The sequence below is a fragment of the Pseudopodoces humilis genome, chromosome 2, assembly GCF_049639895.1.
Source record: "Pseudopodoces humilis isolate 2021_Gansu_Grassland_sample_001 chromosome 2, ASM4963989v1, whole genome shotgun sequence".
Classification (NCBI taxonomy): domain Eukaryota; kingdom Metazoa; phylum Chordata; class Aves; order Passeriformes; family Paridae; genus Pseudopodoces; species Pseudopodoces humilis.
The window spans coordinates 86694361-86717389 of record NC_142201.1 but is presented as its reverse complement, the minus strand read 5'-3'; the positions used below and the strand labels follow the sequence as shown (position 1 = coordinate 86717389).

At 38.4% G+C, this 23029-nt stretch overlaps 1 protein-coding gene across 3 annotated transcripts in view; it reads left to right on the top strand.

The window, feature by feature from the left end:
• Positions 1-23029, top strand: part of PRMT8 (protein arginine methyltransferase 8) — a 57173-nt gene that overhangs the window by 25255 nt on the left and 8889 nt on the right. For 2 of the 3 annotated variants that reach the window (XM_088051271.1, XM_005531032.3), the window contains 6 exons: positions 5948-6133; positions 9350-9505; positions 14552-14615; positions 17810-17952; positions 18326-18413; positions 21435-21550. In XM_088051271.1, the coding sequence (XP_087907397.1) occupies positions 5948-6133; positions 9350-9505; positions 14552-14615; positions 17810-17952; positions 18326-18413; positions 21435-21550 (753 nt within the window). The remainder of the gene's footprint in view (positions 1-5947; positions 6134-9349; positions 9506-14551; positions 14616-17809; positions 17953-18325; positions 18414-21434; positions 21551-23029) is intronic. The other variant, XM_088051272.1, reaches the window with a different exon arrangement.

The window sequence follows — 23029 nt, the reverse complement described above, 5'->3', positions numbered from 1 at the left end:
TAAGTATGCTGACCACACCATTATCATGCTGATGACCAGCTTGCCTCTTTGACTTTTTGAGGATTTGGACATCTAAGGTATAATCTAGTTCCTTGTATAACTGATCAGTCTCAGTTGTTCTGGACAGAGGCTTTACTCTAAAGCACCAGTGTTCTGACAGTATTTTTCCTATTACCATTACTTAGGGATATGATGTCACAGTTGTAATGCATTCTAAGCTATGCTTGTCTTTATAAAGAACAGTGAATTTCCTGCTGATATTGAGTGAACAGGTTTGTCTATGACAGGCTGATCTGGCATTTCAAACAATCCATGTAGAAAGTTCAGTGCAATGCCTCACTTTGAAGTGGCTGAACAAGGGGTAGCCTCAAAGCAAGTAATTTTAAGAATCAGTTCTCTTTCCCAGTTCTCTTACAGAGTCTGACTAGATTCAGTTTTAGACTTTTGATAGATTTGCATTTGCATTGATAGTTATGTGCAATTTAAAACAGACTGAGCCTGATTTTCATCAAGCAGAAAGTAGATTTATAGCTGCTGAAGAATTGGCAATTTCATACTGATTTTTAGACAACATAAAGCTTCCACTAAGTAAATGTTCTTTACTGGTCTTCAAAGGTATATTATAAATACATATATTTTTATATATATATTTATATTATTATATCTATTTATATATTTTATATATATATTTATATTTCCTTGTTCCCAAACAGTTACATCTGTCTGCAGTTGAATTCAGTTGAATGCAGTTGAACTCCTTGGTTTCCTGCCATTTTGCATTCCTTGTGAACTTCCTGTCCTTAGCATAGAAAGCCTGATTTCCTGCAAGTATGTGCTCTTTATGCCCCCAGCTCTTAATTTAGTTGTGAGCAATGCCTGGTCTTCTTTGCACATCTTCATTACTGATCATCACATCTGGAGGCTACACATTGCACATGTAACACCAGCCAGGTGGCTTAATAAACCTAGAGCAGGTAAAAAGCATGACAGCTGAAATCTAGCTGCCTGTTCAGTGGATCATGAAATCACTTATCCTTCTGCCTAATTTCTGGCTTTCAAGAAACTTACCAAAATATAATTGCATTTGATATTTCCACACTTCTGTCAAATCAAGCTCAAAAGTTATTAATGGGAGGCATAGGCAAGAATCTGTAGGAGCTTCATTTCCCCAGAAAATCGGGTTAAAACTTCTCTGATACTTGATTGGATTCTTTGGCCTATCCAAAGATCACTTAAGATAGGCCTTGGACAAAGACTTCAAAATAGTACAAGATAAAGGATTCAAAGGAGGTTTTAACCTACATGAAGACTGCCTACAAGTTTTTGTTGAAGCCTAAATTTTGGCAGGAGAATAGCAACTACCTCTTATATTTGGCTGTGCTTTTCTATCTGCAGCAGGAAGAAGCTGTATTGTTGGAATCACTATGGTGATTGCATATCTGTTGATAATCTCTTGCACTCTGGAGGTCTTGATTATTAAATTCAAACCAATGAAGATGGTGTTAGGAACATTATATTCTTGTAGTTCTGGCATAGAAAGCTATCTGGCTCAAAAAATAAGTGAAGTTGACATTTAGGTATGATAAAACCTCTTGTTTAAAAGGAAGGTAATGCTGAAATAGAATAATTTAAAACTGTTACCCCATTCTTAATTAATTTCTTAAGGAAAAATTAAGCACTTCCCAGCAGAAGGTACAGTTAACTGCTTCAATGTCATAAAAATGCCATGAATAACTAATAATTTGTCAAGAATAAAACACTGCAGCTTGAACAACAGTTTTGCAAGGATTGGAATTTTAACCTCCAGCCTGGTGTCTCCATAGTAATATCAAGAAAAGAGAATTGAAATTCAAGTTTATTTTTACTCTACACACCACAGCTTTTGTCACAAACCTCCTAAAAACTGAATTGTGCATATTTCACCATCTTGTCTCTCTGTAGACAGATGGATATATCTAAAAGGCTCAAATTTTCAAAAATAGCTCATGATTTTTGAATACCCAGTTCTCTTTTGTATTTTGAGAGTTGTACACCCAGACAGCCTTGTCGGTCCATGTTGGATTAGGTCCAGTTTTCAAAGAACTTCAGCAGTACCCATTGATGCACATGGGCAATTCTATATATCTCAAAGTCACACAGAGGTGTCACTGAGGTGCCTATATATGTTTTAGAAACCTACATCGGGATGTTGAGTTGTGGGATTTTGAGAAAGAATGAAGTTTACAAATCTTGTCTTTTGTGAAAATTCAAAGCTTTTAGGGACACCAGTCCTGTGCCAGTACATTTGATCACCTGCAGTGTACCAACCCTGTCTACAAGGAAAAAGGAAATAAATTTTGATTTTTTAAAGTTGGAAAATACGTCCATAATTTAATTTGCTTTAAATGTTGAAATGGTGCACAAAAGCAGGACTTCAGTTGCAAAGCAGTGATTGACTTCTCCTCAGATCATTCAGACCCCCACCTCCACCTTCAGTACAAAATGGGAGATGGAAAAACAGGGGGCTGCATGTTTAGCATAGTGAAGAATGAATTCTGAAGCAGCTGCTTCCATTCTTTCAGACTTCATCTGCATTAGCAGCAAGCCAGTGTTCTGGGATTGTGTGCAGCTGGCCAGAATCCATACATGGATTCTGCAGAGAGTTTTTTAAATTTTTTTACATTGATGTGAGGTTTGCCCCCAGCCCAGATGCTTTGCCTTTTCAGGTGTTATTCAAAAGATGAGTTGTATTTCATGTAGGCTATATATATATATATATATATATATATGCTAAGCTTGCAAATCACATCAAGGGTTCATTTTAGTTCTGGAAAGAATACAGGAAGTTGTCTTTCCTTGATAGCTTTTGTCTTAAAAGCGTGTTCTCTCCTTAAGCAATTGTACCATATCCCTAAAAGCATAGTTGTTTCTAGTTTAGAATCTCAGAATTGTATGCCTGAAGACTTTATTGTTTGTGATACAAATAATAGCTTTCATTGCAATTCTTTATTCTCTTGTTGTCCACTATGTTGATGTTTTCCCCAGATATTTGTTGTCATAGCGCATAAGTTGCTCTCGAGTGAAATTGTTCATAGAGTCTATGACAAGTGACTGACAGAGGGATTTCCTGAGCCCCACTCACAAAATTATTCTTGTAATTGTGACATTGTTTTGGAATTCCAGAATTACAGTGCAACACGCTGAAATTTTAGCGGGAGGTGTTACAGATGCTGCAAAATTTACACCATTTGAATCCGGAAGGTCTGTGTTGTGTTAGTATGCCTAAAACAGAAATCAAGCAGCTGGTTTAAGGTCCCTATGACAGAGTGCTGCTGGCTGAGAAGATCACCAGCCCTGTTCAGTTTTCTGCTGCCCTTGGTGCCTGAGGCTGTGGTACCCACAGCACGGGATGGACAGTGCGTGTCCTATTGGCATTCAGAGCCAAATGTTGTCACACAAGCGCCATGCACACATTTTACCACAGGCTGCTCGGCTACAAGCTAAGGCAGCTGAGAAGCAGAACTAATAGGCTTCTGCTTCTTCTGCTGGGTGGGATATGTTCTTCCTGGCAGAGATGAAGATGCACAGTTGAGAGCAGTAAGTCTTCAGGTAGTTTAAATAAATCTAAAGCGTACCGCGAGTCAAAGGTGCAATGCTGCCTCAGTATATATAATAAAAGTTACCTTGCCACCCTTTGCCCATTGCAGAATTCAGTTGCAGACCAGGAAACAGCAAAGTTAATTCTTTTACAGGAAAGAAATTCATTCAGACAACTTTCCTAGCCTAAATTGTTAGGTTTCATTTCATTCTGTATCTTTTGTCAGAATAACCTTTTTGTCATAATCCTGTCTAGACCCTTCCATGCAGCCAGGAGCAGAATTGATACTGCCTGAGATCCAGATAGGAGATTTGTCAGTCTTCAAGACCAGCCTCTTTTCTTGTAGCAAATGTTGTCTGTTGTACAGCAAGCCACATTTAAATTTGTAGTTTGACAGCAACAGAAATGCTAGAAGCCCCCTGGTTTCATGTACAAAAACTGATACAACTTCATTACATACCTTTTGAGCAATTGCCTGTGATACACTGTTGTGTGTCTGGAGACATTCTTACCTAGTACAGGAACAGAATTCAGAATTATATAAACTTACATATTTTGCTTTTAAAGTGATGCAGTGGGTAAGATTTAGGAGAAAAGCGTAAGACCTTACAGATTTTATATTGTAATAAAACAGAATTTCAAACAGCTACAGTTTAAGTCTTTTTAATCCAGCAGACAAATACAGAAAGGACTGCTGAGAAAGGTAACTGCAAAAACTACATAGGGGACATGCCAATGGAGAAAAAAGTTAAGATATAACCACAAGTATGTAATTAAAAGTAGCAGGATTATATTTGAAAGAGTTGAATATTAAGAGAAACATTTGACAGAATGAGTTATCAGCATTACTTCTTGCAATGAACAGGCAATGAAGCAATGTCTTAAGAGAAATTACTGCAGATGGACATTTTTGAAAGTAGACCACACAGAAATACAAACACCAATTGGGAGCAAGTGTTTTCTGCGTGGGAAGTGAACTAGGTGAGGTGAATAGGGTGAGGTGATAAAGTAAAGAATGTAAGAAATAGAGAAGATTTATAAATAAAGGGTTTCTGTGTCTTTGGGGATGAAGTGTTACAGGAACATAAACCACTGGTATTTACTTTTTTAACAGATGGACCAAAGAAGCCATCAAAAGATGACACATATAAATCTTCAAATGAACAAGAGCAGAAAATGTGGGGGCTTTTTTTTTTCTTCCTCTTTTTTTTTTTTTTTTAATTGAAGCAAACTGAACGAGGCTAATTGATGCTATTCAGAGACAGTACAAGGGATTAATATCTCACTGTACCAAACTATAGAAGACAGCATAAACTTTATGAAAGTAGTGAGGAGAGGCTCAGGCAACTCTGGTCCCTACTGGGAAACTACTGAGTCTTAAAAAAAAATTTTTAAAAAAGTACAAGAGGATATGATATATTTAAAGTAGGATTGACCTTACTATATGAAATTGTTGGCCCGTAATTTGCAGGTGACTTAGCGCATATTGCTCAGTCTTTCTCAGTTTTCAGCATTTTGCTTTGTATTAAGGGTTCAAAATATAGGTACACACATGGGCCAGACCAGGGTCTGTTTTACCTCATATTTGAAAAACATTCTGTCTTCTGTCTTCCATGCTACAGATATCAAATCTGAATCAAGGGGGTGTGAGAATTCTGTGTCTATCGGAATGTTGGTGTTGGAGATGAAATATGCAATAAAAAATTAAGTGCTGAGGGCCATGGTGTGTTGGAAACACCTAACTCCCACAGCTCCCAACAACAGGAAACTACATTAAGGGACCACACATGCTCCCTGCAGTGCTTTCTGGACACGCTGAGAGATTTTCAGATAGCATCAGGGACTTCCAGATATAGTGAGCCTTCTCACACCTAGCTCACCAATATAGACAGGTACCTTACCTGGTAATTAATAATCTATTGTGAATCCTGCCCTTGTTGGCAACACTGTGTCTGGAACCCTTTTATTATGAGCCCTTCTTTGAAGGGGAACTATTTATTTATTGCAACCTGCCTCTCACAAAGCTGTGGCAGTTTGAAGAAATGGGACACAAATGGAGAGAAAGTAGCTCTTTACTTCTTTGTGACATTTGCAGGAACCTGCTTCAGCCACCACCAATTAGCCATTACTCTGCACTAATTTAGATATCTGCAGAGAAACATTAAGGAAAAATCCATTAAGGAAATTTTCCAAGACATCAAATAAGTTAAAGATCCAGGAACAGAAAGCAGCCTAAATTTCGCTTATGATACACCAGCTGTCTTTGGACTTGTCATCTACTAGATAGTTACAATAATACCACTAAGATAGACATAGAGAGAAATATTTTCTTTTAATGATGCCTCTTAACAGTATTCCATGTTTCTCTAGGTTTGCACCATTCCAGCCCAGCCTCCACAGCCTACTGTTGTTCCAAAGCCAGTTCAATCTGTCATACATGTTCCACTGCAACCAAGCTGCCCTGGCCGAGGCAAGATGGCAAAGCTCATCAATCCAGAAGAGATGACATCCAGGGATTATTACTTTGATTCCTATGCTCACTTTGGAATTCATGAGGTAATCTTTATTTTTGTTTATCAATTGTTAAATAACTAACAACATAATAAAAATTATTATTTCTTTTATTTTTAATTTACTTATCTGTGTTGCACTTACTCATGATATTCCTCTGCCTTTCCTCTGACAGTTGTGTAGTCTGGTTCAGTGCCAAATATATCACCCACTTCTCTGGAGACTTGTACTCAAAACCTCTGTCCCACTTAGATTCTCATTGTAGCTGTCTGTGCAGTGGTGAATTTCACAAGTGCATCAATGCAGTGCATTTATGAGGGCTGCAAACCAGCCGGGACACGACCATGGGCACTCCCTTATTGCTGAGTTGGGGGTTTTGTTCTCTTACATATTTGGGCACAGACATCAGCAGAACAGCTACTCAGCTGACATGAGAAGCCAAACAGTTTCTTGACTCCTGGCATGTTACTTGAATACACAGGCTGCATTGATGGGAACATTAAGCCAAATCACCTCCATTAAATACACTCTTGGAAAGAATTTGAAATACTTGATGGACCATTTACTATGAAAATGTTGACTGTAGATGAGTTCTAAAGAAGTCACTGATACCTTGCCCTGCTGATATTTTTGTGATGCAAGAAAATGAGATCTTTAAGAGCGGAATGTAAAAAAGCAAACGTGAAATGACTCAGTGCACTCCTCACAAACAGCATATAAAAACAATATCTATTTTCATTACTCTAGTAATTGTTTGTGAGCTGTAAGCATAAAAGATTTCTATCTGCCTATGACATCTTACTAGTGTAGCATTCAGAAATTCAGTCCAAGAGTGGAAGTAGTTAAGAGAAACAATTGAGTGAGAGGGAGACCTAGGAGAAATTTTGAAGACACATCAGAGACCTTAAATCAAATGGATCTCCTGAAGGAAGGAAACAGCCATGTAGGTCTCAGGGAGTGCAGAGAGCTTCTTGCTGCAGCTGGGAATTTGGAGGTTTCCTCCTTGCCTGCAGGAGGTGTGCACTGGTAAAGGATCTGTGTCAATAAGTAAAGGAGCTGCTGGAGGAGGCTGACAGACTTTGAAGCATCAGGGGCACGAGGAAGAGACTGGATCTTCTCTGAGAGCGTGAAGGTACAAGAGCCTAAAACTCCAACTGTACTGAAAGGAGAGGCAGAGTCTGTACTTAAAAGCTTTGGAAGTGGGGACTGCTCTTGGATGGTGAAGGCTGGAAACTTGTGATTTCTGGGAATAGGAGGGAGGCTCTTGATCCACCTGCGGATGTCTGACTATAGAATAAGGTCAATGTCTTCATTGCAGCTGAGGGGCAGGAAGTTCTGTCCAACAAACCTCCAGAACCATCTGGCTCTGAGCCAGGCAGAAGCACTGAGAGCAAGTGACAAGTGATAGCTAGCAAAGGCTTCCACCTGCAGGGTACAGAGGCTCCCATCTGCTGACAAGACCTTCTGCTGAGGCATTTGGATCTGGGACACTGGAGAGGCTGCTGACATTTGTCCATCACTTAGACCAGCCCTTAGAGCCTGTTGCTATTCTGCAGGAGCACCAGTGAGACCTGGAGCAAATCAAGTGTCACTGAGCAGCTCTTAGGATGATGATCAACAGCAAGGTGTGCTAGGTGGATTTTTGCCACAATTCTATCAGTGCAAACAAGGACTTGAGAAGTGTTACCAAGTGACCCAAGAAGGGTCCACAATTGCTTGTGCAGCTCATGTCAGTGACAAGTTTTTGGTTTTTATATCTGTGGGACCCTCTTTGAGGACTGAGGTCTGCTAAGAAGAGATGGAATCCACCTGAAAAATCAGGCCAAAAGGCATCAGTATTGACTCCTGGGGAAATACCAATAGTGACTGGCATCCAGGACTTTGTGCTGCTCATTACAACATTTTCAGAATAGCAGTTCAGTCAGTTCTCAGCCCACTGCACTGACCATTTATGTAGTTCCATAGTTCATCCATTTTTCAGTGAGGATGTTATGGGGAAAAAATGTTGAAAATTTTGCAAAAAATCAAGATAAAAATCATCCATTCCTCTTCCCTCATCCACAAAGTCCATTCTTCTGCCATAGAAAGATACCAAGTGCCCAGTCATCTACAAATCCACGCTGAACACTTCCAGTCACCTTCTTGTTCTTAATATGTGTGGAAACAGTTTCCATGAGGGTGTACTCACACCTTTCCAATGATGGTGGACTGCTCTTTGCCTGATACCAAACCATGTTTTATGATAAAAGTAGCCTTTTATTCATCTGCAGTTACTGAACACACACACAGTGTTCTGCCAAGACAGGTAAGTAATCAGCTGATACGTGGAAAAATCCAGCTCATGATTGCCTCAGACTGCTGGGCAGTGAACAGATCCTTTTCATCCTGAAATTGAAAAACTCACTTGTCTACTTGCTTAAACTATGAAATTAGGAAACAGTATAAGCAAACCTTCAGCCTTCTAGATATAACAGAAGGATTTTCAGAAAACTAAAGTCTGTGTTGAATGGTCTACACTTCTCTTAAAAATGGCACCTGGGTCTTGAGCTGGGTATTCTTTATTGTTGTAGTTTGACTGAAAGATGTACAAGAGAAAGCAAGGTATTGATGGAATTCAGTGCATGTACTGCTGCTATCAGTGCATCAAAAATCAGCACCTAACAATGACAACTCCAACAACTGAGAGAGTAGTCTAGGTGATACATGAATATCTTCTGGAGACTGATCAGATAAACGAGTGGATAAATGCGAAGAGCAGTGAGGGAGGACCTTACAATGCAGAATTTCTAAGCTCTGCTATGGACTTCTGCCTCACATTGGGCAAGGCTGTCAAGCCTGCTGTCTTATAATGTCTTATGGAACAATTTCTTTTCTGTTCAAAGAGGAACCTCACAAGGTCCCTCCACTGAGACTCTGGGTTGTGCATGATTTAGGAGGAAAGGAATGTTTGGATTTCTGTAGGGCTTCTGTCTATTCCCAAAGCAGTGCTGTGGTTAGATTTCATTCTGGTTGTTGATTGTAACAGTGAAGTAATAGCAGAATAAAATCATACAAGGGACATCATGCTGCTTTTTAATAATTCAGCTCTAAGTAGCTGGAGTTTTACAGTTGCTTTGATGTGTGCACCCCAAAGAACTTGAGAAACCCTTCATGTTGTGTGTTAATAATTCTTAAATGACAGCAAGGGAATGCATTCAGCAGCAGTGTGGAATGCATATAAGCATTTCAAATAGTGACATAATGCTTTTATTTTCATCACAGGAAATGTTAAAAGATGAAGTGCGCACATTAACCTATAGAAACTCAATGTATCACAATAAACATGTTTTTAAAGATAAGATTGTCCTTGATGTTGGAAGTGGCACAGGAATCCTCTCCATGTTTGCTGCAAAGGCAGGAGCCAAGAAAGTATATGGGGTAAGAAGACTTTCTGTCACATTTTGAATTTGTTTGTGCATTTTGCCTGAGAATTTGTCTTCGTGATTTACCTTTTCTTATTTGTCTTGGTTTGAAATTCTACTCTCCAAGCTCATCTATGGCTTTTAGTGGTTTTATGGTTTTTTTTAGTGGTTTCATTTATGGTTTTTAGTGACTTCAGTGGAGTTCTGTTGTATTTTATGACTTGCACTACTGCACCTTTTCCAAATTGGGATGTAAATGTCTTTTCATATGTGGAATCTTTGGTGATCTGGTGCATATTCACATTTCTTCTTGGCTGAAAAATAATGTAAAAGAGATTCACTCCTACTCTGAGGGGTTAAGGGAACTATCTTGCTTTTTAAATTTTCAAGGTCTGCAACTTTGTAGTCTTGGAAACAAATTTCCTTAATACACTTTTCCCTGCATATTACAACTCAGCAAATTGTGCAAGAAAGCATGTGCATGTTTTCTGTGCCAACAATAACACTTTTCAGAGGCAGAAGGAAATTATTACCTTAAATACATTGAACTTTAGGAGCATTAATGTGCTGTTCTCTGCAGAGAAGTCATTACAGAGAGCATGGATTTGCTTACTAAGTATATTCAAACTTATTTGTACCAACTCTAAAATGACAAATGCAGTTTCTTTTTGCTTTGGACTTCTGTTTGCCCTGAAGACACAGTGCAATGTAGAAAAGGGGAAATAGATCCATTTCTCAGTGTACTTCAACAAAATTGTTTACTAAAACTTAATTGGGTACATCTGTGCATTTGAAGACACTGATGTCACTAAGCACCCAAACCGTGTGTCTTTATGACTGGTAATGATACATGAAATGCCATTTCAATTCTCAGGCTTACATTTTCAAAATCCAGTGTTACTTCTGAATATCTCATTTGAATATCAGACCAGAGCGTGAAACTATAGATAGCTGAAATCAAAAGGTGCTGAAAAAGTTTTGGAGTTTAAGCCCCAGACTGGCAGCTAGAATGTATTTTCTTGTAAAACAAGTATTACTTATTATTATGATTTATTACCTCAAAGCCTCAGGGAGGATAAACCCACAGCTTTCTTCAATGCAGAAATGCAGGTCTCACACAAAGATGTTGCAGTGCTCTAGAAGTATAAGCATATACAAAATGATGATGCTGTGCTCCCACCTTCCTATCTCTCAGATCCCTGGCCATATGGTCTTCCTCCCTCCCTTGTGCTGGCACTGGTGCCTATCTGATTCTACAGTGAGCCAGCTCACTGGCAGAAAATTCACCAAGTAAAAGAAAAGTAAATACTTTTCCACATGTTTGTTGTTGAGTTGGTGGGGATTTTTTGTTGGTTTTTTCTTGGGGGGGGTTGTTTGTTTGTTTGTTTTTGGGGGAGTTTTTTGTTTGGCTTTTTGGGTTTTTTTATGTGTGGGGAGGTCCCTTTGGACTTCTTTAGAGTTCAGGCTTTACCTCACACCTTTTTTAAACTCAGTGACACACCAGTGCCAGCTCACCCGTGGACTGTTCATCACTGAAGCTGGTGGGTGGGCTATCCATGGAACTTAGCTCTCAGAGGAACTCCCTTAGGTGTGAAACTCTTCTGCTACAGCCAAAGCATTTCAACCTTCTTGTCAGATGAGCTGTCTCACCGTGAACCCTGTGCACAGCAAGCTACAGAGTGCATTTGTGTTAGACAAGCAGCCATTTCAGAGATCTAGCAGTGGCAATCTTCTAGTCAAATTGAGAATTTATTGGTCATATTTGCCATTGGAAACTGTGAGTGTTCCATTTAAAAAGCAAACATTTGCCATGAGTTATTACACAGAGCTGTGATGTTCCAGTTTCTTCTCTACAGTTAAATGTGATTTTTCAAATAGCGTGATGTGGGAACTGTTGACAAATGCAGAGTGATGATTTTTCAACTACAGAAATCATTCTCCTCTTACTCACACTTTCCCTCTTCAGGTTCAAATTCATCCACTGCTCTGTCTGGTTCTTCTTATCCCTTCTTATTCACTGTTGGAACTTATTCCCTGCCATTACCTAAACCAACTGCTAGAATTATCTCTGGGCCTTCAAGAGATGTAAATCATAGAATCATTAACTTAAAGCTGTAGCAAGTTGGCCAAGGACATGTCCAGTCCAATTTGGAAAATCTCCAAGTATGGAGACTCTAAATACTCCCTCAGCACCTATTCCAGGCCTACAATGAGCAGGATTTTCCCTTGCCACTGCTCATGATTACTGACTTTTGTCTTGTCCCTGTGCATTTCAGAAAAGAGTTTTACTTTATTTTCTTTGCAAGCCCTTTTGGGATACTTTTAGATTGCTATTGGATTAGGGGGCATCTCTTCTACAACCTGAACAGAACCAGCCCCTTCATTTTCTCTTCTTTTTTCACCTGCTCTGAGCCCTAACCCATGTGGGAGGGTACCAATGTGCCATGCAGTGACGTTCATCTAAAGGGAGAGCTGTTGTAAGAAATGTAGAGAAAGAATTGGCACATGGGGCTTGGGAGGGGTCAGTGAGGGACACAAAAACACATAAAATATCCCTTGAAGCCTTGGTTCATCCGCTGCATTTAGTCATACAAAATTCAGGACAGTCACTGCAGTAGAACTATCTGAATTCCATGATATTTTCAGACAAACAAGACAGTGCAGGGAAGAAGGAGTTAAACAGACACAGAAAATGAAGGCTGATGTTAGATGTCAGCTGCTTTGTATAAAAAGGTGGTGATGAGGACACAGCCCAGGGGAAATCTGGGAATCTTGTGACTGTTTCAGTAAGAGACCACAGCAAAAGAGGAAACATTTGCAGCAGTAGATTGAAGATTGAGAAGTAAAATGAGAGCAGAGATGAATATACACACACAGGACCAGATACAGCTAAAGCAACTCAAGGGTCCATGCTGGGACCACTACTATTTAATATCTTCATTAAGGACAATAGATAGTGGGATTGAGTTCACTCTCAGCAAGTTTGCAAATGACACATAACTGTTTTGTGCAGCTGATACACTTGAGGGAAAATACATCACACAGGAATCTTGTCCAGCTTGAGAGGTGGGCCTATGTCAACCTCCTGATTTTCAACATGGCCAGGAACAGGATCCTTCACTTGAATCAGGGCAATCCTTTGAACATCTCCTCAAGCCCAAACCATCCTATGATTCTGTGATTATAAATTCAGGTACAGACTTATTTTATTGGAACCTGCGCTTTTCATAAAATCCAAATGTTTTGCAAAATAGGACAGGTTTGAACAGATCACTGACTTGAAAGAAAACTGAGAGAAAAACCCTGACAACACTGATTTTACCTCTATTTCTTCACCTACAGAATTCAGTTTCCTTTTTTCTGAAATTAGTTGCTTTTTAAAATAAAATTCAACCACAGTATAGAGTCCAAGTCAAAATGCAGATGAACAGTTTTAGCCACCATAAAGCAAGTTTATTTTCTGAAATACGTATTCCTTCATGAAACATTTAAGTGTTGGGGTTTTTTATTCTTTTGCTTCTTTGCGTCTGAAGCAGATTTTTGGAAACTTGTTGTCATTCTTGAGAGAGAGCTTTTCATTTCTTTGCACCTTGTTCTTTAGGAAGTTTGGAAAGCAACCTCCAAACACCTACATGTGCCTGCTTTATTTAAAAAGCATCCAAAATGGGCAATGGAATTGATAATACCAGACAGATAAAGACAGGGAAAGTTAGTATGATGGCAGTAACTATAGACAGGGCATACAGTCTATACCGTTTACAGTAAGGGAAGAACCTGGATGGAGCAAAAGGATGGCGCTCACCACAAAGGATTTCTTCCTTGAACTCTCTGGACTGGCACTCAGGTGTTCCTTTCCACAAGCCAGTTTTGGTTTATGCTCAGGCCATTGAGCCAGACATTTTAGGAATGGTTTACATCCACAGGCAAGATGAATCAATGTGTTCCCATGGGGACTGGGATTGATATTATGACTGCTATTATATCTGTTTCATGCACAATATAAAAACAATAAAGAATTTCTGTGTCCTTGCATCTGGTGTCCTGCCATCTGTGAGTGCTATCACAGAGGTCAAGCACAATTTAGCTTTTAGAGATTAAATGGGATTCACTGGATGTATAAACCACTTCATTAGAGATAATATAGTTCTATTTGACATTCCCATAGGGGAATTAGAGAGACAAGGATTATGCAAAGTAGTATCATCTGTTTAATGCCAAATTTGGAAGAGGTAAATTAGGAATGGATTCAGGGAGTACAAGCAACTTTGGCCAGCATGATTTTCAAGGGGCACAAAACCCAGAGAGATTCATGGAATGCAGTTTTTGTCTAAAAGACATTAAAGGTCATTGCAAACATGCTTTTGTGCTAGTACACAGATTTTGCCAAGTTTAAGGGCATATCTAAAACTAGGAGGCACTCTGTAATTCTTTTCCTAGAAAAAGCACAGAACTGGTCACAGAAAAAGACATGCAGATCTGGATGTTCTTGTAAATAGAAAGTTTCAGTAATTTCTTATGTGTTAAATGCCTGAATTCTTTTGGAATAACAGCTTTGCTAAAGAATATAGATTTTTCACATAGAAAACAATTGCTTCTTGGCATAGACCAGTACTGGCATTTTGAATTTTAATATTATTCACAAAGTTTCAATGTATGTTGTTTTAAAATACATATGTAAATGTAGCATCATCCTAATTCATTCCATTCATCAGATTTTTTGTGGGGGAGGAAGCAATATTCTAAAGTAGCAGGAATAAATGAAATACTATTAATAAATTATGTACATTTTTTAGGTAGAACCTCTTTTTTATCACATTTCAACAATTTTAAAAGCAATCTTTTTCTATGAGAGCCAGTTTAACTCAGACACAGACTGCAATTTAAATATTAAAATATCAATAATTATGATCCTCCCCACAGCTTTGATTTACTCTTTATCAATGGTTACATACTCTGTAGAGTCTCTGCTGCCTTCAGTAGATATTGTTTTCATTCACATAGCTGAGCTCTTTAAAAGGTAAATTGCTCTTTATCTTGCTTCTCTTTTTTTCTTTTTTCCTAGATTGAATGCTCAAGTATATCTGACTACTCAGAAAAAATTATCAAGGCCAACCACTTGGACAACAGTAAGACACATATAATTTTTTTTTTTCAGGAGAAAGAGAAGATGACAGTTTTATTTTTTCTGATTAATTTCTGTTGTGTGCTTTACATGTAAATGGTAGTTTTGCAGAATTTACTTATGCAAATACAAAACTAAACACCTCATTCTAGGCACTACAACAATTCCTTACAGGAATTACTTCTGTATTTACCAGAGACAAAAGAAGTAAATATGGGAAGTAAAAATGGGAAATTTGATTTAGCAAAGCAGAAGGAAGACCCTATATTAGAACTGAACTTATCAAATTAATTCTGCCGTTTGAATTCCACCTCTCTAAGCAGAATAGAAATACAAACATACTCACTGGCATTCAAATTGAAATAAGGTTTAAAGCAAAAATTTTTCACTAAGTTGTCTGACTCCCCACTTTAAGAAAACACTTTTTTCAAAACCTTATCAAAATACACACTCACAAATGATACACAAATGAAAATGTTCAAATCATAAAATAAAAGTATCATATAAAACTTATTTTTTGCTTGAAAAGAAAGCCGATGAAATTTCCAAGTATGTGGAAACTAAATTGTGAAAAAAACCAACAAAAAAAAACCAACAAAAAACAACCAATCAAAAAAAAAACAACCCAGAAGTAACCCCAAGCTACTGAAAATCCTTAGCACAAAATAATCCCCAACAAGTTCTATTTCATGCCTTCAGTCCTCCTCCAAATCACAGCACACAAGATATCTTTGTAGCATCCTAAAAAATCAGTCTTTTTTTAACTGAGGCCGTGAGACAGCTCCTGTTTAAAAGTGCTTTTTTGTGAAGAGCTTGCCTTTGCTGCAGAGCAGGTCATGGCTGGGCTGTACCAAGTGCCCCCACTTTTAGCTGTGTCTGCGCTGATGCTCTGCCCGCACATGCGCAGGAATGGGTTTCTGTTCTGGTTCAGATCTGTTCTAATTTTTATTGCTGTCACTGGCAGTTTCTGGCTAACCCCGAGCTCTTTGGGAGGAATATTTATTGTACATCACGGGCATTCAAGTGTTGTGGTGTGAAACAGCAGTGACGTGGGATACAAGAGGCCAGCCAGCATATGCAACTCTTGTTTCAGGAAAAGGAGGAAGCAAAGGACTAGAAAATACTCTTCTCCACAGCAGGGATAAGGCACTGAAGCAGTGAGGTGTGACCTCCTTGGTTGTCCTGAACCTTGGATGCAGAGGCTGTATGTTCCCAGAACAGCTTTCATCCGCTAAAGACGCAAATAGCACACCACAAATCAATTTGCATTTGGATTTCCAGCAGCAGGAATTGCGTGTGAGGGGACCATTGTCAGAATAAATTAGAAAGTTCCAGTGCACTCCAGAGGGTGCAGAAGGTATTTATCTCTTCTTTTTCCTCCTGTTTCTACAAGGAGAAAGTCACTGGAAAACTGTGGAGGCAGAGTAGAGCCCCCTCCCTTTGGGAGGAGACTCGGCAGGACAGGTGCAGCAGTCTGCCTGACTTCAGTTTGGTCTGCACACTTGAACCAACATTTACACTCTCATACTCTACACTGACCCTTTTATTTTAATAAAATAAAATGTTGACTTTTATTTTAATAAATAAAATAAAGGATACTGAACCAAAGGATCTTGTTTCTTGTGGAAATTTTCCTCTTTTTCCCCCCTTAAATGTTTTGAGAAATGCAGTGTCAGCAAAAGGGGCTGATCCAAGAGGAAACCCACTGTTTCCAGAACAGACACATGCAATACATTTGGGGACAGCACAGTCTGTTCCCACATGATGCCTTATGAAGTGAAGGGAGGTGAGAGGAGCCAGTGCTGCTGCTGCTGCTGCTGCTCCTGCTGCTGCTGCTGCTGCTGCTGCTTACACTGTGACTGTTCTAGGTGTAAACAGGGGGCTTCAACATCAGGTGTGTCACACTGGCAGCTGTCAACAGTGCTAAAATTCACTCCAAAAGAATTGGGGCAGTGAAAGTTCTTGGGAGAAAAGAGAACTAAAGAGAACTCATGGCTAGAACTTATAGACATGAAGAGTCTTCAATACAACAGCAGATTAACTGTTGAATTTCCGTGAAAGAAATGTGTTTAAATAATGAAAAAGAGAAGAGAACTCTGCTCTTTTCCAGTCAGGTTGCTCTTATCAGCTGATACTCTGTGGTACTGGTCTAAGTCAGAGTGTTCCCAATTTCTTAGGGGGCCAATCTGGATTAAAAATTTGCTATGCAAATGAAGTGCCCACATCTTGTTAGAGTAATACTAGTACTGCATGTATTTGAGAAAGACAAAACCTTTTCCCTGGGCTGAGTTCTAAAAATCACTCAACCCACACTTCCACACTCAGCTAGCTAACCTAGTTCTAGCTAAATTAAATTAAATTAAATTACCTTCATTTTTCTGAAACTGAATGTTGACCATTTCATCAATAAAAACTGCTATCATTAAAAATTGCCATTAATTAAGAGTAGTGGAGTAATCTTATCAATTAGTAATGGAATGTAGAATATTCACCTTATTCTTATTATTATACTAATTCACTAATTATTCACCTTATTATGCACTAATAAGTGCATCTGTTACCTTGTCAAGGAAGAATCCAGAACCATGAGACTTTATCCACTGCAACAAACAGTATAAACAGCAGAAAAACACATGCTGAAAATTATTTAGCGCAAGTTGAAAATACATTTGTAAATAGGAATTTATTTTTTTTTTAAAGCAGTAGTGATTGGTGACTTGTGTAGTGGTCCTAAAACAAAATTTTTTGTTACAACTGTTAACTGGCCCACCATTTAAACAATACTGTGTAAACCTGCAGGGATGTCTAAAGGCTTCTAAGTGGATTCTTTGCCTTACTTGGTCAATGATCTAAAAATCTGCCAAATTCCAAAGGGCATTGTAAAATGAGATCATACAGGTAACCAGGTAAGGCCTATTTTTCTGTTGTTTTTAGACATGGTGAGGTTTTTTTGTTTGGCCTTTGGATTTTGGGTTGGTGTTTTTTCCTTTTATACTGATACTAAAAATTCTATTTATTCTGCTTGCTGTGAATAGTTTTTGAAAAGTGTGAATTGCATTGAGTCACATGGAGTCATGCCTTATTGACAGGCATTCAAGAAGAGAATCATATTGAAAAGGTCAGCCTGACATTCACCAGTGAGGATCTTAGTCAGGTGTTTTATTATGTGAAATGTATTTCTTTGGATTCTTTTTTCAGTAATCACAATATTTAAAGGTAAAGTGGAAGAAGTTGAATTACCTGTGGATCAAGTAGACATCATCATCAGCGAGTGGATGGGTTACTGTCTGTTCTATGAGTCAATGTTAAACACAGTCATCTTCGCACGAGACAAGTGGCTGGTAGGTGCTCTGCATGTCGTGCTCTTTGCTGGAGCAATCACCATTTATTCCCTGACTCCAAGCTTTCCCTTCCCTACTGTCGCTATAACAAGACACAATCACATCTCCAAGTGCCATTTCTTAGGCTTTAATGAGGAGATAACAAAGGGAAAGAGCTTTGCTTTTGATTAAGTGCTGGCCAGCGAAGGTTGTGTAGACACTGTCTAATGACGTTGCCACAGGCTGCAAGGTCAAAGCTGGTGTGACAATCTGAAGGAAAACAATAAAGGCATGCAAGGGGTGCTTGTCTGGTTTTTGTATGTGCAGTTCAAAATGTGATGTCTTTGTCAGGTGAATAGATTACGAGATCCATTTCCCCACAATTCATCAACAGAAACCTGGAGGGCTAATGTTTCCAGACCGAGCTGCTTTGTACGTGGTAGCAATTGAAGACAGACAGTACAAGGACTTCAAAATTCACTGTGAGTAAGCACCTGCCATAACACTTTTCTGTGGCTATTTCCTAAAATATTTCCCTAAAATATTTCCTTTCCAGTAGCCTGCTGTAATCTCTTTGCAGGCCAGAATTCCAGTATAAATGTGAACTCTGAGAAAATGTTGGTCTGCTGATAAATTCAGGAAATTTGCAGTAATTTAAAGTGCTCAAAGGAAAGATGCATGTATAAATTGATGAAGACTTTGCCTAGAGTTACATTAATACCTCTAGCTATATTTAAAATGTGGATTATAGGAGATTTAGTTTTGTTGGTTTTTTTGATAAATATATAATCCATCATAACAGCCACAAAACCCAGTAATATTCTTTTGCCATCCAGGCCCTTATTTTTGGTTTTATCATAACAAAAAAGCAAGTAAGATGCAAATTAATTGTACATGTGAAGAAATAAACCTAGAAAAAAATTATATTTCCATGATGGCTTGTCAAGAAGAAAAAACCCTAGAACATGTAATACTTTTTTTCAAACATTTTATGTGAGAATTTTAAAACTAAAAATAAGGATCAGAAATTTAAATTTTACTTATATGTTAAAAAAAGGGTTCTAACTTTGGGTTTTCAGAATGGTGGGAGAGTTTCCTTGAAGTATCATGGTGCTGTTAGTGGCATCTACAAGTGACCTGGTCCAGGCTCCTGCTGTGATCAAATTAACAAGTTTTACATTATTTCATTCTTCTTTTCCTTTCAACATTTTTTGATTTTATTTATTTTTCAGAGCTGGGTAGTTTCACTTAAAGGTATTTTCCATTATGGAAAAAAAAACCAAACATGAGCTTCCTAAGCAGATTTAATAACCAAAGATATATGTGAAAGTTAGGGTTATATTAGTGGGTTCAGACAGCCTTTAAATAAAAATGCCTAACTAACTCCTCATTCCTTGACTCTCACCTCCTCCCAGAAAAGAAGGCTTGGTGTTTCTGTAATCAGATTCAGTGCTAATACACAGAACTGCCAGTTGATCAAAATTGCTATTTTGGGTCAAAAGCAAGCCCAGTGCAGTGGGGTGGTGACAAGAAGTCTCTGTAGGTGCCAGGAAGGATTATATCTCTTCCTCAAGCACAGCCTAGATTTTTCTCCTTGGCTATGTGATGACCTTGACAGTTAAAATCCTCACAAAATATACAAATTCAAATGGATGTATGGGGCATCCATTCTGTAAAGGAATCAGAACCATTTTGGTCTAAAATCTTTCACTTTGCTTTTGAACTCCTTCATTTCTAGACCTTGAGTCTTTCTTTTCTCACAGACAATACATCTGTTTTCAAATAGTTCCATTTTCAGCCATTTGAAAAATTGTTTCAAGTCATTTTTTCCCCTTCTAAAATGTTTTCCTTTAAGACACTTTATTTTCTGATTTCACCTCCTCCCCCTTACCTTGTATACCTCTGTGTCTTTAGTTATTTCTGTCTCACTATATCTACACCACCATCTTGTCTCTCCTTTCCATTTATAAATCCTTGTTGGTGTCTCCTTAAGAAGGATAGAGTCTTGCCCTCATATGAGATATGGGGCTGAGCATTTTAAAGGGCGTTCAAGAACCATTATATTGATCAAGAAATATTGCAATATGCGGTTTCTAAAAAAATCTAACTTCTGATTACTACAGGCAATTACTCTGATTCACTGCAAAATGTAAAACATATAACTTTATTTTTTACCTCCCATGACAACTCTCTGCCCAAGGCAGATTGGGCCACATATTTCAAAGGTATCCCACCTAGGCTGAAGTGCAGTAAATTATGGAGGCCTCCAATAATAAATAAAAAATTAATCAATTGTTTCTTCAGGGCTTCCTAGTTAATCTTTTCTGAGTAATCACATAAAAATATATGACTTTTATAAATGTAATCCGAAGTTCTCACATGCTCATGATGCCTGAAACAAAAGTTTCAGCTCCCCTGAAAATGTTGACAAACTCACAACCCAATAAAGAGATAATATTAGAGATATCAAAGAATCATTAATGTCCATGTTTTTTCCAGTTTCAGAGTATGAAGACTTTTATATCACATTACATTTTCAGTCATACTCCTCTGGAAACCCCAGTAGCTCAAATACTACGCTCTGAAAAAAATGAGACATTTCAAACATGCTCACAAATGTGTTTATCTATTTACTTTGTTTTTTGTTCAAGCCATTTTTTAAAGCACTCCCAGTATTCAGTTTAGATTTTGAGATGAAGCACTGGATGGACCTTGACTTACATGCTTCATAAGACTATGATTTCACTTGTTTGAAGGTTCTTGTTTTCACTTTGTTAAGCAACCTTAAAAGCAAAGCCAGTGTACTTTTCCATTTTTCAATGTTTCCATTTTGTGCAAAAGAACCTCAGCATCTATTGAAACAATCAGAAGAACAATTCAAATACTGAGGATTGGCATGACTTTTAAATCTTTTCAAAGTGAACCTTTTGCTTTTCTGTCATGATGTATGTGCAGATTAAAGCTTGGAGTCCCAATTATTGAAACACACCTGCAATTCTACTTCTGCCAGTAATTCACTTGCTGAAACTAAAACTACTTAAATAATCAAAGGAGCATGTAAACTGCCAAATGAGTGGCAATCTATGGAGCTGGGGAGGAGGGCAGGGGGGGAAGTAAGTATTGAGCAGAATGGATAGTAAAGGATAGAATCCCTAACAGCTATTCCCAGCACTCAGCCTGACATCAGATGATTTTGGGCAACAATCACAAGCGTCTAAAGCCACAAAAATCATTGACAAATCTCATGTAACACAATTTTGGAGACACCAAAAAATAAGGGTCACTTGTTCAAATATGTACATTGAGGGCTTATTTTGCCACAACTGCATTATCTGTGAAATAGCAGTGATGACATAGACAGCTGGGGCAGGGAGCGAAGAGCTGAAGGAGACATCCAAAAATTAGGGGATGGTAGAAATTCTTTCAAAAGAAAAATGCTTTGAGAAGCAAAGAATATTTTCTATTATTGCTGCTAACCTTGAAAAATCCATTTGCATTGACAGGGTGGGAGAATGTGTACGGCTTTGACATGACCTGTATTAGGGATGTTGCCATGAAGGAGCCCTTGGTGGACATAGTAGATCCAAAGCAAGTGGTGACCAACGCCTGCTTAATAAAGGTTTGGTAATTCTGAATACACCTAATTATAAATGTTTACACCTAACTGGCTCTTTTGGGACCTGCTGCTTATGTTTTGCTACTGTCTCTGCATGCTTTGAACCAGCTGCAGAAGCCATCATTGCAGAATGCTGTGACACTAAGAAGGAAAATTGTGCGGTTTTGAATTAGTCAGTTCTTGCATGTTTCACATGCTCAGTACTGTCACGTGACCTGAGCATGAACATTGGTACCTTGATTTCTTATGGAATTCCCAAAAGTAAGATGCTCCTTGGATCTCTACTCATCTGGTTATATCTGCAGGCTCTAGATTTTTGCAAGTTTCACATGTGCAAATACTGGATAAAGAGAAATGTGGTATACTTAGATATGAATTTGAATTGCCCTGCCTTTTTTTAAATAGAGGTTGGAAATTACTGATTGAATGCTGCTGAGGAGAAGGGGTAAATCATTCTGTTTGCAGTAAGAAAGTCTGAAGCATCATTTCTGAACTGATGATGAAATAAATAATTAACTCCAGAACATCTGATCAGAATTGGAACTCAATTTATTTCTCTAACTTCCTAATTCTTAGTCTTATATAGAATGTTACTGTTATCTCTCAGCCCCAACATCTGCATCCAGAGGTTAACTGGTACCCTGCTCTACATGAGACAGAAAGGTCACTAATCCCTGTTCACAAGATCATGTTAACAATGAAGGAACTGCCTGCAGGAACACTTGAAAGCTTTAAAATTCCCTTCACGTGAAGGAATACTCCTCATATGGGACAACTGTCATGAGCAAGGCTGTCAGCATCAATGGCAGTGGTAGTACCAGGTCCATGGATCTTAAGAGCTCATCCCAAAGAGTCAGTTCTAACTTTTCCCTTTCACTTCTTGCCAGTAACAAACACAGCATTAAATATTCCCATATGCAAAAGGGAGGGCCATGCCTCCAGTCTGCAAAACCCTTACTGAAAGCAGCAAAAAGGAACAGAAGCAGAAACTCTTGATGAGTACATATGCATGCACAGTCCATCTGCACTGAGGGGAACACAAGATGGCTGTGCCTGAAAACAGCCTCAACCAGAGCAATTTAGAATTGCAGCACACACAAAAGAAACAGCTATTTAGACTCTATGAAATATGTCCAGAGAGAAAGAGATCAGGGAGCAAAATGGGTTGGCTGTTCTGGAATAAAAAGCTGCACACCATTAATTGAAGTGCAAATCCAACACTTTATTTAGAAGGTCTTTGAAAGTAATTTGGTTTAAGATGACAGACAACAATTTTCAAAGTGTTTCTTTTCATGTTTTATATTTAGTTTTGACATCTTTTGTCCATAAACTGAATAGTGCTGTACCATGTAGAGGCACCATGAGAGCAGCAGGTAGTAAGTACACAAGCACAAACCAGCCTCCATTCCGGAATCAGTCACGAATCTCACAAACTGTTCACTAAGCAAAGAGAAAATTGTCAATGAAAAGCATGAAGGAGGG